Source organism: Mustelus asterias, chromosome 11, assembly GCF_964213995.1.
Source record: "Mustelus asterias chromosome 11, sMusAst1.hap1.1, whole genome shotgun sequence".
NCBI classification, from domain to species: Eukaryota; Metazoa; Chordata; class Chondrichthyes; order Carcharhiniformes; family Triakidae; genus Mustelus; species Mustelus asterias.
Window position 1 is genome coordinate 62,545,771 of NC_135811.1, and position 18,114 is coordinate 62,563,884.

The 18,114-nt window shown below is 44.9% G+C and overlaps 1 protein-coding gene across 3 annotated transcripts in view; it reads right to left on the minus strand.

Moving 5' to 3' along the window:
- Nucleotides 1–6,126: 6,126 nt before the first annotated feature.
- Nucleotides 6,127–18,114, minus strand: part of hk1 (hexokinase 1) — a 135,408-nt gene continuing 123,420 nt past the window's right edge. For all 3 annotated transcript variants that reach the window (XM_078223677.1, XM_078223678.1, XM_078223679.1), the window contains 4 exons: nucleotides 12,013–12,196; nucleotides 9,505–9,660; nucleotides 9,183–9,416; nucleotides 6,127–6,977 (listed from right to left, as the gene is read on the minus strand). In XM_078223677.1, coding sequence (XP_078079803.1) covers nucleotides 6,836–6,977; nucleotides 9,183–9,416; nucleotides 9,505–9,660; nucleotides 12,013–12,196 — 716 coding nt within the window. In that variant the 3' untranslated portion in view covers nucleotides 6,127–6,835. The remainder of the gene's footprint in view (nucleotides 6,978–9,182; nucleotides 9,417–9,504; nucleotides 9,661–12,012; nucleotides 12,197–18,114) is intronic.

Consider the following 18,114-nt stretch of genomic DNA (forward strand, 5'->3'; position numbering starts at 1 on the left):
CCTCTTGTGGCAACCACTTCAGCCCTGGGTAAAAGCCTCTGAGAATTCACTCTATCAATACCTCTCAACATCTTATACACCTCTATCAGGTCACCTCTCATCCTTGGCCTCTCCAAGGAGAAAAGACCTATCATAAGGCATGCCATCTAATCCAGGCAACATCCTTGAAAATCTCCTCTGCACCCTTTCTATGGCTTCCACATCCTTTCTGTAATGAGGCGACCAGAACTGGGCACAGTACTCCAGGTGAGGTCTGACCAGGGTCCTATACAGCTGCAGCATTATCTCCCGATTTCTAAACTCAATTCCTCTATTGATGAAGGCCAGTATTCCATACGCCCTCTTAATTACAGCCTCTACCTGCGATGCTGCTTTGAGTGTCCTATGAACCCGTACCCGGGTCTTCCACACTGCCAAGCATCTTACCCTTATTATATTCTTTCATCCTATTCGACCTGCCAAAATGAACCACCACACACTTATCTGGGTTGAAGTCCATCTGCCACTTCTCCGCCCAGTCTTGCATCTTATCTATGTCTCGTTGCAACTGCTGACATCCCTCTACACTATCCACAACACCACCAACCTTTGTGTCATCAGCAAACTTGCCAACCCATCCTTCCACTTCCTCATCCAGGTCATTTATAAAAATCACAAAGACCAAGGGTCCCAGAACAGATCCCTGGGGCACTCCACTGGTGACTGACCTCCATGCTGAAAAAGACCCATCTACAACCACTCTTTGCATTCTGTGGGCAAGCCAGTTCTGAATCCACAAAGCAACGTCCCCTTGTATCCCATGCCCCTTCACTTTCTCAATAAGCCTTGCATGGGGCACCTTATCAAACGCCTTGCTGAAATCCATATAAACTACATCTACCGCTCTTCCCTCGTCTATATAGCAGGCTTTTTCCGCTGAGGCTAGGGGAGAAAAAAACCAGAGGGCATGGGTTAAGGGTGAAAGGAGAAAAGTTTAAAGGGAATATTAGGGGGGGCTTCTTCACGCAGAGAGTGGTGGGAGTGTGGAATGAGCTGCCGGATAAAGTGGTAAATGCGGGGTCACTTTTAACATTTAAGAAAAACTTGGACGGGTTCATGGATGAGAGGGGTGTGGAAGGATATGGTCCAAGTGCAGGTCAGTGGGACTAGGCATAAAATGGTTCGGCACAGACAAGAAGGGCCAAAAGGCCTGTAACTGAGCTGTAATTTTCCATGGTTCTATATGTCCAGTTACATCTTCAAAAAATTCAATTAGGCTCGTAAGGCATGATCTGCCTTGGACAAAGCTGTGCTGGCTATTTCTGATCATACTGTTCCTCTCCAGATGTTCATAAATCCAGCCTCTCAGGGTCTTCTCCATCAACTTACCAACCACTGAGGTTAGACTCACTGGTCTATAATTTCCTGGGCTATCTCTTCTCCCTTTCTTGAATAATGGAACCACATCCGCAATCCTCCAATCCTCCGGAACCTCTCCCGTCTCCATTGATGACGCAAAGGTCATCGCCAGAGGCTCAGCAATCTCTTCCCTCGCCTCCCACAGTAACCTGGGGTACATCCCATCCGGTCCCGGCGATTTATCTAACTTGATGCTTTTCAAAAGCTCCAACACATCCTCTCCCCTAATGTCCACATGCTCAATCTCCTCAGTCCACTGCAAGTCTGTACTGCAACTACCAAGATCCTTTTCCACTGTGAATACTGAAGCAAAGTATTCATTGAGTACCTCTGCTATTTCTACCGGTTCTATACAGACTTTTCCACCGTCACATTTGATAGGTCCTACTCCTTCACATCTTATCTTCTTGCCCTTAACATACTTGTAGAATGCCTTGGGGTTTTCCTTTATCCTGTCTGCCAAGGCCTTCTCATGGCCCCTTCTTGCTCTTCTAATTTCCCTCTTAAGTTCCTTCCTACTAGTCGTATACTCTCCTAGATTTCTAACATTACCTAGCTCCCTGAACCTTTTGTAGGCTTTTCTTTTCTTCTTGACTAAATTCGTTACAGCTTTCGTGCACCATGGTTCCTGTAACCTACCATAATTCCCCTGTCTCATTGGAACGTTGCTGTGCAGAGTTCCAGACAAATGTTCCTTGAAAATCTGCCACATTTCTTCTGTACATTTCCCTGAGAAAACCTCCTTCCAATTTATGCCTCTAATTTCCTGCCTAATAGCCTCATAATTGCCCTTACTCCAAATAAACACTTTCCTAGCTTGACTGATCCTATCTCTCTCCAATGCTCATGTAAAGGAGATAGAATTATGATCACTATCCCCAAAATGCTCTCCCACAGAGATCTGACACCTGCCCAGGTTCATTTCCCTAATACCAAATCAAGTACAGCCTCTCCTCTTGTAGGCTTATCCACATACTGTGTCAGGAAGCCCTCCTGAACACACCTAACAAACTCCTCCCCATCTAAACCCCTTACCCTAGGGATAATTCAATCGATATTTGGGAAATTAAAATCTCCTATCACGACCACGCTGTTATTATCACATCTCTCCAGGATCTGCTTCCCAATCTGCTCCTCCACATCGCTGCTACTATTGGGCGGCCTATAGAAAACACCCAGTAAAGTTATTCACCCCTTCCTGTTGCGAACATCCACCCACAGAGATTCCGTAGACAATCCCTCTGTGGCATCCATCTTTTCTACAGCCATGACACTATCCCTGATCAACAGTGCCACTCCCCCACCTCTTTTGCCTCCTTCCCTGTCCCTCCTGAAACATCACAGGACATACAATCACATGACTTTGACAAATGTTATTGCATTTACCTTATGAAGGTTTGATCTCCAGTTCAAGAACTTTGTTTGTGGTTTCATACCTGCAGCTGTTGCATGGGAAACTCCAACAACCAGGGAATTCCCCACAAGCAAGTGAAGAGAAAAACTGAGGATGGGGAAGAAGATGGATTGAGGTGGGAAGAGGGAGAACATGGTGGGAAAGAAGGTTTGGTTGGTCAGGGTGGGAGTAATATAGAGGTGAAATGAGGGCTAGAGTTTTGTCAGTGGCATGCTGTTCCTGACAGCATAACTGGAAGTGAGCACCATTCCCGCTCTCTTGCTTTTTCCCAGATCCCACACGATTCCAATGAAAATGTTAAGTGCCGGCAGCATGCATGGAAAACATTGTTATTTGCTGGGGCTACTTCAGTCAGAGTTAAATATATAGATACGCCTCCGAGTTACAGGGGAGTTAGAGACATTTCTTTATTGTGGACAAAACAATGATGTAAATTTTTGTTCGTACTTTATTGAATGGTCAGGTTAGTGTCCAGTGTTGTACTCATCACTCTGTGGGACATGACTGAATTTGCAGGTTCAGCTGTCCTTCCTTTCTATGCTATGTCAAAAACATTGCCTGAGATTAATCTTAGTAAGAAGTTTAACAACACCAGGTTAAAGTCCAACAGGTTTATTTGGTAGCAAAAGCCACACAAGCTTTCAGAGCTCCCAGGTTGTCCACATCGAGATTAATCTTAACAGGGATGGTTTCAATGTTGCAAATAAACTCAAACCCCTGTAAGGACTTGGCCAGCCAACACCCTGAGATCGACCCACATGTGGACAGTAGCAACACTGCCTTCTTAGCCCCTCATTTTCTTACTTTGACTGACTGTTCCTACCACTGTCCCTCTTCCCCAATCACACCCAGGACACCAGGCTCCGGCCCCCTCTCCACACCCCCTGCCCCCATCATTGACTTTCCCTTTTGGTCCTGAGCCTCCATGCAAGTGGCCAGTCTCCTGCCCCTCTCCACTGTGCCACAGAGACAGGGGTAAGGTACTCTTTCCAAGAATAAGTGCAGAATCTAAGAGCTGAATGGCCTCTTTCTATACTGTAGGGGTTTTATGGAATATTTAAAAAGTGGAAGGAGAGGCAGAGAAAAGTTTGGGGAATTTGCTGGAATCCATTATTAAAGAGGAGATAGCAGGGCATCTGGATAGAAATGGTTCGATCAATCAGACGCAGCATGGATTCATGAGGGGAAAGTCGTGCTTGACGAACATGTTGGATTTTTATGAAGATGTGACTAGGGCGGTTGATGGAGGAGAACCGGTGGATGCGGTGTTTTTGGATTTCCAAAAGGCGTTTGATAAGGTGCCCCATAAAAGGCTGCTGAAGAAGATTAGGGCACACGGAGTTGGGGGTAGTGTGTTAAAGTGGATTGGGGACTGGCTATCCGACAGGAAGCAAAGAGTCGGAATAAATGGGTGTTTTTCCAGTTGGAGGAAGGTAACTAGTGGCGTGCCGCAGGGATCGGTACTCGGGCCGCAACTGTTTACCATTTATATAGATGATCTGGAGGAGGGGACGGAGTGTAGGGTAACGAAGTTTGCAGACGACACAAAGATAAGTGGAAAAGTGAATCGTGTGGAGGACGGAGAAGATCTGCAGAGAGATTTGGACAGGCTGAGTGAATGGGCGAGGATATGGCAAATGGAGTATAACGTTGAGAAATGCGAGGTTATACACTTTGGAGGAAATAATAACAAATGGGATTACTATCTCAATGGAAACAAATTAAAACATGCTACCGTGCAAAGGGACCTGGGGGTCCTTGTACATGAGACGCAAAAGCCCAGTCTGCAGGTACAACAGGTGATCAAGAAGGCAAATGGGATGTTGGCCTATATTGCGAGGGGGATAGAATATAAAAGCAGGGATGTCTTGATGCACCTGTACAGGGCATTGGTGAGGCCGCAGCTGGAATACTGTGTGCAGTATTGGTCCCCTTATATGAGGAAGGATATATTGGCATTGGAGGGAGTGCAGAGAAGGTTCACCAGGTTGATACCGGAGATGAGGGGTTTGGATTATGAGGAGAGGCTGAGGAGATTGGGTTTGTACTCGTTGGAGTTTAGAAGGATGAGGGGGGATCTTATGGAGACTTATAAGATAATGCAGGGGCTGGATAGGGTGGAGGCGGAGAGATTCTTTCCACTTAGTAAGGAAGTTAAAACTAGAGGACACAGCCTCAAAATAAAGGGGGGTCGGTTTAAGACAGAGTTGAGGAGGAACTTCTTCTCCCAGAGGGTGGTGAATCTCTGGAATTCTCTGCCCACTGAGGTGGTGGAGGCTACCTCGCTGAATATGTTTAAAGCGCGGATGGATGGATTCCTGATCGGTAAGGGAATTAAGGGTTATGGGGATCAGGCGGGTAAGTGGTACTGATCCACGTCAGATCAGCCATGATCTTATTGAATGGCGGGGCAGGCTCGAGGGGCTAGATGGCCTACTCCTGCTCCTATTTCTTATGTTCTTATTTCCCAGTTTGAGATCAGAAAAATGAAGGAGGTCCCGTTCCAAGGTACCCTTGCTCTATCCCAAGGCCCTGTTCCCCACTCCACCCCCCAGCAGTCTCCTCTGTTCCCCAGAGTCCACATTTCCCTGGTCTCTCCCATGAGCCCCTATTCCCACTCTCTACTCATGCCCCCTCCCCCATTATCCAGCATGATACTGAAGCATCTGACCGGATTAGCATTGCCCTTGGTCTCGGGGCAGGAGAGCCAAGCTGACAATGATATCTTCATGCGGGGAGTTATATCGGAATGTGATTGCATTCCTTACACAGCACTCTGTTAGAAGCAATCTCCCTCTCTGGCTAAGGAGAGCAAATGAGTGTTGGCGGTTCCTTTGAAATTTCTATCTCACTTCTACGCCATAGTGTAGTGAATGATTTGACATTGGAGGTCGTACTTGTTTTAATTAGAGACAGAACTTTCAGAGGAACTATGTGAAGAGCAGGTTTAAGTGTTAACATCACCACATTTGCTTCATTCCTTCATTAACACTTTGTTGAATTCAGAAGATCCTTTGCATTGAAACTATTTAAATAAGATTTCCCAGGTTGTCAAGAACTGTGTGCATCAATTGTTGAGTAATCATTGGCTCCAGTACTTACCTTAGTACTTACCTCCAGTACTTACTTAGCTTCAATGCAGCGCTGTAGACATCCCATTGTAACATGTCCAATCCCTAATATATTGCCAACTCTGCCCTAAGCACCCACTTGTGTCTCCAGTACTGGTGGTTAGCACCCTATCAGTGTTTTGTCAAGTCTTGTAAAGTTCCCTATCAAGTTCTCACAAACACATCACATTGTTCTACATGAAGCACATTAGATCAAGTTTAATGTATTCACAATGTCACTTTAAAACATGTGCGCCTCTACAAGAGTGTATAAAATTAAAGGTTTTGCTATGTCAATAAGGCATGCATTTCACACAGATCTTAATAGACTTGCCTACAAGAGGTGACAGCAATGTGTAACACAACCAATGCTCAACTACAGTTCCTGAAAATGTGTTTCAGATTTTTAACAACGGCTTTCATTTCTCAGGGGAATTTTAAGTTACCAAATATATATACCTTTGTTAAGACACAACACAATACTTCACAAAATTATATAACAGAGGTAAATCAGAATATCTTTGTTAATTAATGTTGTACAGTGACAACAAAGCCGGTGAAGAGACTCGATTCCAGTTTCATCTCCTTCAACAGCCTAAGGAAATTCAATGAAGAGACAGTTTAAAAGCGAGTGTATTTGGGTGACAATAAGCACAAAACTGGAGCTGATACAGAGCACAGAAAGATTGGGATTTCTGCAAATCCAGCAGCCTCTAATTTACGTGTGTGTCGCTGCAGTTCTTTTTGGCATTTCATACGGAAGTTTTTTGCATGTTTATCTATACAGTGCTCAGCAGAACACACTCCAAAAACCTCAACTATGACCTTGGAGACATAGCTGATTAAAAAGAAAAGTGCAGGGAATATGCAATACTACCCCTGTTCCAGGAGTTGGTGCTGTCCGGGAGACCTTTTACTGTCCAGATTCACGAAGTCTACATGCCACTGCTGTAATAAGGGCAGCGCCCTTTCCGCTACCATCTTCTGATAACAGGAATGTCACGTCACATTTTGGGGCCAGTTCTTTGACTGTTTTGTGCATGACCTTTGAAAAACTGTTCAGAAAAAAGAAACAACATCTGTGTCATTGTCTGAGCATGTATTCTGCCTAGTCCAAGTCCCATAACAGACCACATTATCAATAAACAAGGGCCGTAGCTCTGCAATGAGTTAGTGACTGAAAGTACCAAGGGTACATGAAGGATTCCCTGGAGTTAAAGAAACCCACACCTGACTGACGGAGAACATGGTTACAGCACAGACTGTGGCTGGTTATGGGACTGGACCATTAATGTACAGCCTGGAAAAGCTCCAGAGCTTCACCATTAACTTTATTGCAGTGCCACATGTGGCCACTCCTGGATTTGCATGTGTGGTCAAAACATTCCAGACAACCGATGATTCTGAATTTGATTACAATCTATTATAACATTAACACAGCGTGGAATTCGACTGACTGCCCATTTCTCTTGTTTTTAATGCAAAGTTAAAATGTTAAAGTTAAAGTTTGTACAGAGTCCTAGAAAGTTTTGTTTATTTATTATTGTCACAAGTAGTCTTACATTCACACTGCAATGAAGTTACTGTGAAAATCCCCGGGTTGCCACACTCCGGCGCCTGTTCGGGTACACTGAGGGAGAATTTAGCATGGCCAGTGCACCTAACCAGTACATCTTTTGAACTGTGGGAGGAAACCAGAGCACCCGGAGGAAACCTACGCAAACACGGGGAGAACGTGCAGACTCCACACAGACAGTGACCCAAATGGGAATCAAATCCGGGTCCCTGGTGCTGTGAGGCAGCAGTGCTAATCACTGTGCCATCGTGCCGCCCATGAGGGGAAAGGCTCACAGCACAAATGGGCACTAGGTTTTCACTGGCATTGTTACTCAGACAGATCTGAGGTGCTTATAATGTGAATTGAACAAATGGCACACTGGCTAGCTAGCGGAAAACTTACTGAGGTAAACTGACAGAGCTACTCTGTATCTGACTGTACCCATCAACTATAGAATACTTCATGCTGATATTGGGTGTGTGAAATGAGAAGTGTTCCATTCCTCAACACAATACTCCTAATAAGATTGGCCATATTGGCAACCCTGTAAATAAGGCCTGAGCCATTTGCTCACTGTGCAAGCTTGATGTTGAAACAGGGTACATCAAAGAAATCCTACGGGGTAATGGCTACCCCGGTTATTTTGTGCTGATAGTGCCGGGGATTGTCAGAGGATACAACAGGATAGATTGGAGACTTGAGCACAGAAATGGCAGATGGAGTTTAATCTGGAAAATGCGAGGTGATGCATTTTGGAGGATCAAATTTAGGTGCAAATTAGACTGTAAATGGCAGAACTCTTAGGAAAATTAACATACAGAGGGATCTGGACGTGCAGGTCCACAGTTCCCAAAAAGTGGCAACACAGATGGCCAAGGTGATTAAGAAGACTTATGGCATGCTTACCTTCATCGGCTGGGAAATCATGTTGCAAATATATAAAACATTGGTTAGGCCGCATTTGGACTATTGCATGCAGTTCTGGTCACCACACCACCATAGGACATGGAAGCTTTGGAGAGAGTGCACAGAAAGTTCACCAGGATGTTGCCTGGCCTTCAGGATGTCGACTATAATGAGAGGTTGAATAAACTAGGATTGTTTTCACTGGAAAGATGGAGGCTGAGGAGAGACCTGAGAGGTTTACAAAATTATGAGGCATAGAAAGGGTGGATAGTCAGAGGCTTTTTCCTTTTTCCCTGGGTGGAAGTGTCAATTATAAGGGGGCACCAGGTTCAAGGTGAGAGCAGAAAAGTTTCAGGGAGTGGGGGGGGGGTGAGTTTTTCACGCAGAGAGTGGCGGGTGCCTGGAATGTGCTGCCAGAGATGGGGGAAGCAGGCACATTAGCAACATTTAAGAGGCATCTGGATGGGTACATGAATAGGGATAAGAAGGTTTTTTTTTAAGTTTAGCTGGGGCATCATGATTGGCACAGTTTGGAGGGCCGAAGGACCTGTTCCTGTGCTAAACTTGTCTGTGTTCTGATATCACACAAACTCATGATTGGCCTTAAAACCACCACTTTCGGTTTTGTAAAGTCTACCTCAAGTTACTCAGGAAAGGTAAGGTGTCTCAAAACTTGGAGCTTCGGCAGCACGTCTCTTTTATCAGCAATACTCAAGTTCTGTACAACCGAGCAACCATCTGAATTCTCCTAATCTTAACCAGCACAAAAATAATTTTGTAAAGTTAAAGCACTTACTGTGGATGCAGCTTATAGAGCGTTCCATCGACACCAACAGTAACTTCCAGGTGATCCAAACCCCGGTTCTCCCTTATTTTGTCAACAACAGCAGCCATTCCTGCGCCACAGAGCTGGGCTGCTCTCTTAGAAACAACACCACACACTTCTTTCACAATGATACTGTCGTCACAGGTACTGTCCAGGCCAAGCTGTTGCAGGATTGCACGGACTTGGAGCAAAGCCAGGCGGTCACTGTTCACAAGTAGGGAACAAAGGGGATGTCAGCCATGAATATCAGCATCAGCAAGCTACACGAGTCACCTAAAAGGTGATCACATACCTTTCTATCTGCGACAGAAACTTTGTTTCAAAGATGCTTCTTGTCTTTAGTCTCTCTGAGATCTGTCCTCTGAACAGGAATCCTCGTCTGGTGAAATCAATGACTACATTTCGCACAATCTCACCTAGATACATCCCACTGATCATTTTTTCATATCTGCAGTGACAGAGACAAAAGAAAATCTTCAATTGTTTGTGCAACATTTACCATTTAAGGTTCCCCAATTATTGCAGACATTGAGCCAGAGCTTCCAAAATCCATCACTGTTGTGCCAAAGGACCCAACATGTAATTGCCTAGGAAATTCCAGTTTCTGATGGGCTGATTTGTGTTGCCTGGGACTCTCCACTGATCTCAGTGTAAGAGACTTGAGCTAGATACACGCTAATTACCCAGATATTTGCCCTTGAACTGTTACAGTTTAATCACTGATATAACTCAGTATTTTACAGCATAACTCAATCCACCATCCCAACTGACCTCCAACTGTATTCCCACCCAATCCGACTTCCCAATATCACATGACCCTCTGGACCCAACTGTCCACCCCCTCTCCTAACCCAATGCCCATACCCACTGACCAGACTACTCACCATCCTCGATCAGACCCTCTGACCCCACTGCCCCCTCCAACTCCACTGTCAACCCTTTCCCATAAGACCGTAAGAAATAGGATCAGAAGTTGATCAGAATAGGATCAGAAGCCCCTCGAGCCTGCTCCACTATTCAATAGGATCATGGATGATCCAACATTCCTCACATTCACTTACCTGCCCTTTTCCCATAATCCTCTATTTCCTTACTGATCAAAAATCTCTCTCTATCTCAGCCTTAAATATACACAAGGACTCTGCACCCCCAGCTCTCTGTGAAGGAGTTCCAAAGACTCTCAACCCTCAGAGTAGAAATTTCTCCTCATCTCAGTCTTAAATTGGTGCCCCTTTATTCGGAGACTCTGCCCTCTGATCCTAGATTCCCCCATGAGGGGAAACATCCTCTCAGCATTTACCCTGTCAAGTCCCTTAAGAATCCTATATGTTTCAATGAGATCTCTCATTCTTATAAATTCCAATGAGTAGAGTCCCAACCTGTTTAACTTTTCCTCAAAAAACAATCCCTCCATACCGGGGTCAGCCTAGTGAACATTTTCTGAACTGTCTCCAATGAAATATTGGATGAGATTCTCTGGCCTCCCAGCTGCGTGTTTCCCACCAGCGGGAGGTGATGCGTTGTTTGCTTGCGGTGGGATTCTCTGGTCCTGTCGTCAATAGGGATTCCCATTGACGTCACCCCATGCTGATGAGAAGCCCGCTGGCGGGGGTGCGCTGCCGGCAGGACTGGAGAATCCCGCCAGCGTGAACAGCAGGAGAATTCCAGCCATTATCTTTCCTTAAATAAAGGATCAAAACTGCTCACATAACTCCAGATGTGGTCTCACCAGTATCTTGTACAGCTGCAGCAAGACTTCCCTACACTTTTAGCTCCAATGTCCTTGAAATAGGGGCCAACATTCCATTCGCCTTCCTGATTACCTGCTGCACCAGTGTGCTAACTTTGTGTTTGTGTACAAGTTCCCCAAGTCCCCTTTGTGTTGCAGGTGTCAGCAGTTTTTCTCCATTTGAATAATACTCTGTTCTTTTGTTCTCCCCTCCAAAATGAACAACTTCATATTTTCCCACATTATACTTCATTTGCCAACTTTTTGCCCACTTATTTAATCTGTCAATAGCTCTTTGTAAATTGTTTGTATCCCTGTTGCAACTTGCCTTTCCACCTATTTTTGTGTTGTCTGCAAATTTGGCTGCAGTACATTCACTTTCTTCCTGTCTTTTGCTATTCCTCTCCATTTCTGCTGTCAAATCTTAACAGGACTAGTCAGGGTAGATGCAGAAAGAATGGTGGGGGAGTCCAGAACCAAGGGTCACATTCTGAAGGTACGGGTAAACCTTCTTCACTCAGAGAGTGGTCAGCCTGTGGAATTCTCTACCACAGAAAGCAGTTGAGGCCAAAACATTGAATGTTTTCAAGAAAAGAGTTATATGCAGCTCTTGTTGTTAAAGGGATCAAAGGATATGGGGAGAAAGCAAGAACAGGTTACTGAGCTGGATGATCATTATGATCCTACCGAGCAGGCTTGAAGAGCCGAATGGTCTACTCCTGCTCCTATTTTCTATGTTGCTGTATAGCCAGGACAGGAAGACCTGGCTGGAAGGAATGAAAAGGTCGTGATGCAGTGACCTTTGTAATTACTCCAGCATCATCGCTGCCTGGAGGATCTGAGCCAATCTAACACCAGGACCTCACTGGTACTCATAGCTGACTGAAAACAATGAAACACTGGTCTAATTTTCCCCAGCACTGAGCTTATGCCTCTGCAGTGGATGTTAACCATGCACAAAATTTCCCAAACGTTAAACCAGCCAAAGGTGAGGAATCTTCAGCTGCTATTGTTCAGGTCTGGTTGAAATGATTCAGACTGGTGTATGAAATTTCCATTGTGCCAACTTACTTTTGTTTCCCTTGGTTTAATGAGAAATCATCCACAGCATTGTCGTACTCTGTCCTGATATCATCAAGGCAGCCGTTGTCACCAAAAGCTCCCCACTCCATATTCACACACATGAGCCCCTCGTCTCCCTCCACAGTCTCTGTGTTCTTCGCCTCTTCCATGTAGCAGGTATTACTGCCAGTCCCTGGACAGAAACAGTGACATCAAAGGCTGCATGAAAATATCACAACACAAATAGCCGCATGGTTTAAATTAAAGTAAACATCAAATAGATTTTTCAGGTAAATGCAGCAATTCCACTCGCAGAGTTCAGTCGAGTTTGGAGAGCACAATATATTTGAAATGGAAAAATTTAAAATTGAAACCAGCTTGTGTTCATGAAATGTCTTAAATGCATTAAACGTCACAAGGTGCTTTAAGGAGCTGAATGGACTTCCAGTAAAGAGAAAGAACCTGAATTGGGACAGCACTAACTAATGAAAAATCACTGTTCACACAGCAGCCAGTGGAGTGTTACTAACGTCGATGTTAAAGACCTGTGTTTGAGGATTTTGAATTGAATGTAGTAAAGCAGAGTCCACTGGAGAGTGTGTCAGGGACAGATTTCTGGGGAATGGGGAAAGGTGGTGAGAAATGGAACAATGCTGGTGATTAAATTTCTGAGATGACAAAGCAGAATTGAAGGGAATGGTTGTAGGAAGATGTGAGGAGTTATTAGAGGAGAGCAGACATATGATTGAGGATAAAGAGTTACTCAATTCAGAGATTTTGGTAAGGAAGGCTGTTGAGCAGGTTGGGGTGGAACACATGCGCGCGCGCACGCACGCGCACACACACACACACACACACAGAGGCTGGTTACAATGCTGAGCCAGTGTCCTGCTCTGGACATAACTTCCTGCTTTGTCGCTCACATCCTTTTTGTTTTCTTTTCGAATACACATTGATGTTCATTTAAATGTAATTTTCCTACTTTGTCCCTGATCCTGAGCACTGACACGTCTTTAAATCAGATCAGTAAATGGTGAAACTGCCCTGGATTCATTTGTTAAATAATAATCTGGATCCACAGGGCAGTTAATGGGTGGGATATTCTGGCCATTCCTGCCACTGGGATCATCCTGTCCCACCGACGGTGAGCCTCTGCTGCAGGTTCCCCGGCGATGGAGGGTGCGAACAACATGAATCCCAGTTGACAGCAGTGGGACCAGAAGATCCCGCTGCTGGCTTATGATGGGCTGCCTCTGTAAAAACAGACCATGGGGATGTGGAGAATCCCACACAACTTTACAAATGATATCAACAATGTAATAAAATCTGGAATTGTCCTCCATGGAGCAAAGGAAGTTTGGGGCAATTTAACAGAAATGCTCAAAATGATCAGGAGTGGAAACTACGCACAGTGGGGGGGCCTGGGGGGGGGGGTGCAGGAAACAGATTAAAGGTCACTGGCAGGAAGTCCGGGGGGGCGGTATAAGGAGTTTTTTTTTACAATACAGCAAATTGTGATGTAGAATGCACTGTCTAACAGATTCAATGGTAACTTTCAATGGGCAGTTGGATAACTACTGGAAGGGAAAAGGAAAATGGCAGGGCTTTTGAGGGAAGTGTAGGGGAGCAGAATTAATCAGATAGATCTACAAAACAGCTTTATACTTCTGGTAAAATGACACCAACAGAGTAGGAGCACCTGTGAAGAATCTCCCAGCCTGTAGCAACCTATAATTCTTCCCTGCTGCCATCAGACTTTTGAATGGACCTACCCTCGCATTAAGTTGATCTTTCTCTACACCCGAGCTGTGACTGTAACACTGCATTCTGCACTCTCTCCTTTCCTTCTCTATGTACGGTATGTTTTGTCTGTATAGCGCGCAAGAAACAATACTTTTCACTGTACCCCAATGCATGTGACAATAGTAAATTAAACCAAATTCGGCAGTGATTACATTGCAGGGAGCCCAAGTCAGAAAATCAGGACTAAAGTGTTACCGCTTCATCTTTAGCCTGCAGCTTTTGCGAACACAACTCCCCAGAGGAGGCATACAGAAAGGAAGAAATAACTTGCACTTATGTAGTATCCAGCATAGCCACACAATGGACCAAAATGTTTTACAGCAATGAAGTAGTTTTGAAATGTAATCACTACTATAATGTAGGAAATGCAGCAGCAAGCTGCCAAGAACAGTAATGATACAATGAGCAAATAATCGATAATTGTACATTATCTTGAACTTGTACATTTGAGCTTTTCAAAGTCACTGAATGTCCCAAAGCACTCTGCAACTGATGAAGGATTTTTGAAGTGTAATCGCTGTGGTAATGCAGGAAAAGTGGCAGCCACACAGCAAGAGTCCACAAACAAGAATGTGTTAATGAGCAGATGATCTGTTTAAATGATGTTGATTGAGGGATAAATATTGAGCTGGGCACCAGGGAGAACTCCCCTATTCTTCTATAAGATAGTGTCATGGAATCTTTAATAACCACCTGAGAGGACAGCCAGGAATTGGCTTAACATCGCATGCAGAGAATAGCATCTCTGACAGTGCAGCATTTAATCACTACTGCACTGGAGTGCCAGCCAGGATTTCATGTTGAAACCTTTGTTGGGGTAATATAATAACACATCTATCGGATTGGCTGATTAACAGGAAAAAGAGTCAGGAAAAATGGATCAGGTTGGAAACCGGTAACTAGTGGAGTGCCACAGCAATCAGTGTTGGGGTCTCAACTAAATACACATTACTGACTTGGATGAACCAACAGTATTGTGGCTGACAATATAAAGATAGGTAGGAAAGCAAGTTATGAGGACAGAGTCTGCAAAGTGAAGTGAGTGAGGAAAAATGTGGCAGCAAGATGGCACAGTGGTTAGCACTGCTGCCTCAGCGCCAGGGACTCGGGTTCTATTCCATTCTTGGGTGACTGTCTGTGTGGAGTTTGCACGTTCTCCCCGTGTCTGCGTGGGTTTCCTCCGGGTGCTCCGGTTTCCTCCCACACTCCAAAGATGTGTGGGTTAGGTGGATTGGCCAAGCTAAAATGCCTCTTAGCGATCAAGATATGAAGGTTAGTGGAATTAGTGGGTTAAATGCATAGGGTTACGGTGATAGGGCTTGGGTGGGATGCTCTGACAGAGAATTGGTGCACTCAATGGGCCGAATGGTCTCCTTCTGCACTGTAGGGATTCTGTGATGAAGTTTAATAAATTCTTCATTTGCCAGGATAAATAGAAAAGCAGAATATCATTTAAATAAATGGAGAAACTGCAGAATACTGTGGTACAGAGGGACCTAGGTGTCCTTGTATAAACACAAGGATGAGACATTGGTGAGTCCGCAATTGGAGTACTGTGTACAGTTTTAGTCACCTTACCTAAGGAGGGATATATTTACATTGGAAGCAGCTCAGAGAAGATACAATAAGCTGATACCTGGGATGAAGGAATTTTCTTATAAGAAAAGGTTCAGCAGCAGGCCCATTGGAGTTCACTGAATTGTTATAGTGCAGAAGGAGGCCATTCTGCCTATCATGTCGGCATCAGCTCTCCAAATGAGCATTTTACATAGTGCCATTCTCTTGCTATCTTCCCGTACTGAGAGAGGCAAGGGAGGAAATTGCTGGGGCCTTGAGAGAATTTTTTTAATCCTCATTGGCTACAGGGGGGTCTCAGAGGATTGGAGAATAGCCAATGTTGTTCCTTTGTTTAAGAAGGGTAGCAAGAATAATCCAGGTAATTACAGGCCGGTGAACCTTACATCAGTGGTAGGGAAATTATTGGAAAGGATTCTTCAAGACAGGATTTACCCCCACTTGGAAATAAGTGGACATATTAGCGAGAGGCAACATGGTTTTGTGAAGGGGAGGTCGTGTCTCACTAACTTGATTGAGTTTTTCGAGGAAGTGACGAAAATGATTGATGAGGGTAGGGCAGTGGATGTTGTCTACATGGACTTCAGTAAGGCCTTTGACAAGGTCCCTCATGGCAGACTAGTACAGAAGGTGAAGTCACATGGGATCAGAGATGAGCTGGCGAGGTGGATACAAAACTGACTCGGTCAAAGAAGACAGAGGGTAGCAGTGGAAGGGTGCGTTTCTGAATGGAGAGCTGTGACAAGTGGCGTTCCTCAGGGATCAGTGCTGGGACCTTTGCTGTTTGTAATATATATATATAAATGATTTGGAGAAAAATAGAACTTTGATTAGTGAGTTTGCAGACGACACAAAGGTTGGTGGATTTGCGGATAGCGATGAGGACCATCAGAGGATTCAGCAGGATATAGATCGGTTGGAGACTTGGACGGAGAGATGGCAGATGGAGTTTAATCCGGACAAATGTGAGGTAATGCATTTTGGAATGTCTAATGCAGATAGGAAATATACAGTAAATAGCAGAACCTTTAAGAGCATTGATAGGCAGAGGGATCTTGGTGTACGGTACACAGGTCATTGAAAGTGGCAACACAGGTGGAGAAGATAGTCAGGAAGGCATACGGCATGCTTGCCTTCATTGGCCGGGGTATTGAGTTTAAAAATTGGCAAGTCATGTTGCAGCTTTATAGAACCTTAGTTAGGCCGCACTTGGAATATACTGTTCAATTCTGGTCGCCACACTACCAGAAGGATGTGGAAGAGGGTACAGAAAAGATTTACCAGGATGTTGCCTGTTATGGAGGGCATTAGCTATGAGGACATGTTGGAGAAACTTGGTTTGTTCTCACTGGAGCGACGGAGGTTGAGGGGTGACCTGATAGAAGTCTACAAGATTATGAGGGGCATGGACAGAGTGGATAGTCAGAAGCTTTTTTCCAGGGTGGAACAGTTAATTTCTAGGGGGCATAGGTTTAAGGTGTGAGGGGCAAGGTTTAAAGGAGATGTACGAGGCAAGTTTTTTTACACAGCGGGTGATGGGTGCCTGGAACTCTTTGCCGGGGAGGTAGTGGAAGCAGATACGATAGTGACTTTTAAGGGACATCTTGACAAATACATGAATAGGACGGGAATAGAACATAGAACAGTACAGCACAGAACCTTCGGCCCACGTTGTTGTGCCGAGCTTTGTCTGAAACCCAGATCAAGCTATTTCCTCCCTATCATCCCGAAGTACTCCATGTGCCTATCCAATAGCTTCTTAAATGTTCCTAAAGTTTCTGACTCCACTATCCCTGCAGGCAGTCCATTCCACACCCCAACCACTCTCTGAGTAAAAAACCTACCTCGGACATCCTTCCTATATCTCCCACCATGAACCCTATAGTTATGCCCCCTAGTTACCACTCCATTCACCCGAGGAATAGTCTTTGAACGTTCACTCTATCTATCTCCCTCATCATCTTATAAACCTCTATCAAGTCTCCTCTCAACCTCCTCCTCTCCAAAGAGAAAAGCCCAAGTTCCCTCAACCTTTCCTCATAAGACCTACCCTCCAAACCAGGCAGCATCCTGGTAAATCTCCTTTGCAGAAGAGGGATATGGTCCCCGGAAGGGTAGGGGGTTTTAGTTCAGTCGGGCAGCATGGTCGGTACAGGCTTGGAGGGCCGAAGGGCCTGTTCCTGTGCTGTAATTTTCTTTGTTCTTTCTTTGTTCTTTTGGTAACCCTGCACATTCTTCTGTTTCAGATCCCTTTTAAATGCCTCAATTGAATCTGCCTGCACCACACTCGCAGGCAGAGCATTTCAGACACAAACTACAGTGAGAGAGAAAGTTTTTCCTCATGTCGCTTTTGCTTCTTTGACCAATAATTCTATTTCTCTGCCCTCTGGTTTTTGATCTTTTCACAAATTGGAACAGTTTCTCCCTATCTATTCAGTCCTGACTCTTCATAGAAATCATAGAAACCCTACAGTGTAGAAAGAGGCCATTCGGCCCATCGAGTCTACACCGACCACAATCCCACCCAGGCCCTACCCCCACGTCCCTACACATTTACCCGCTAATCCCTCTAACCTACCCATCTCAAGATATGTGGGGGTGGGGCCTGGGTGGGATTGTGGTCGGTGCAGACTCGATGGGCCGAATGGCCTCCTTCTGCGCTGTAGGGTTTCTATGATTTCTATGATTTCTAAGACACTAAGGGGCAATTTTAGCACGGCCAATCAACCTAAC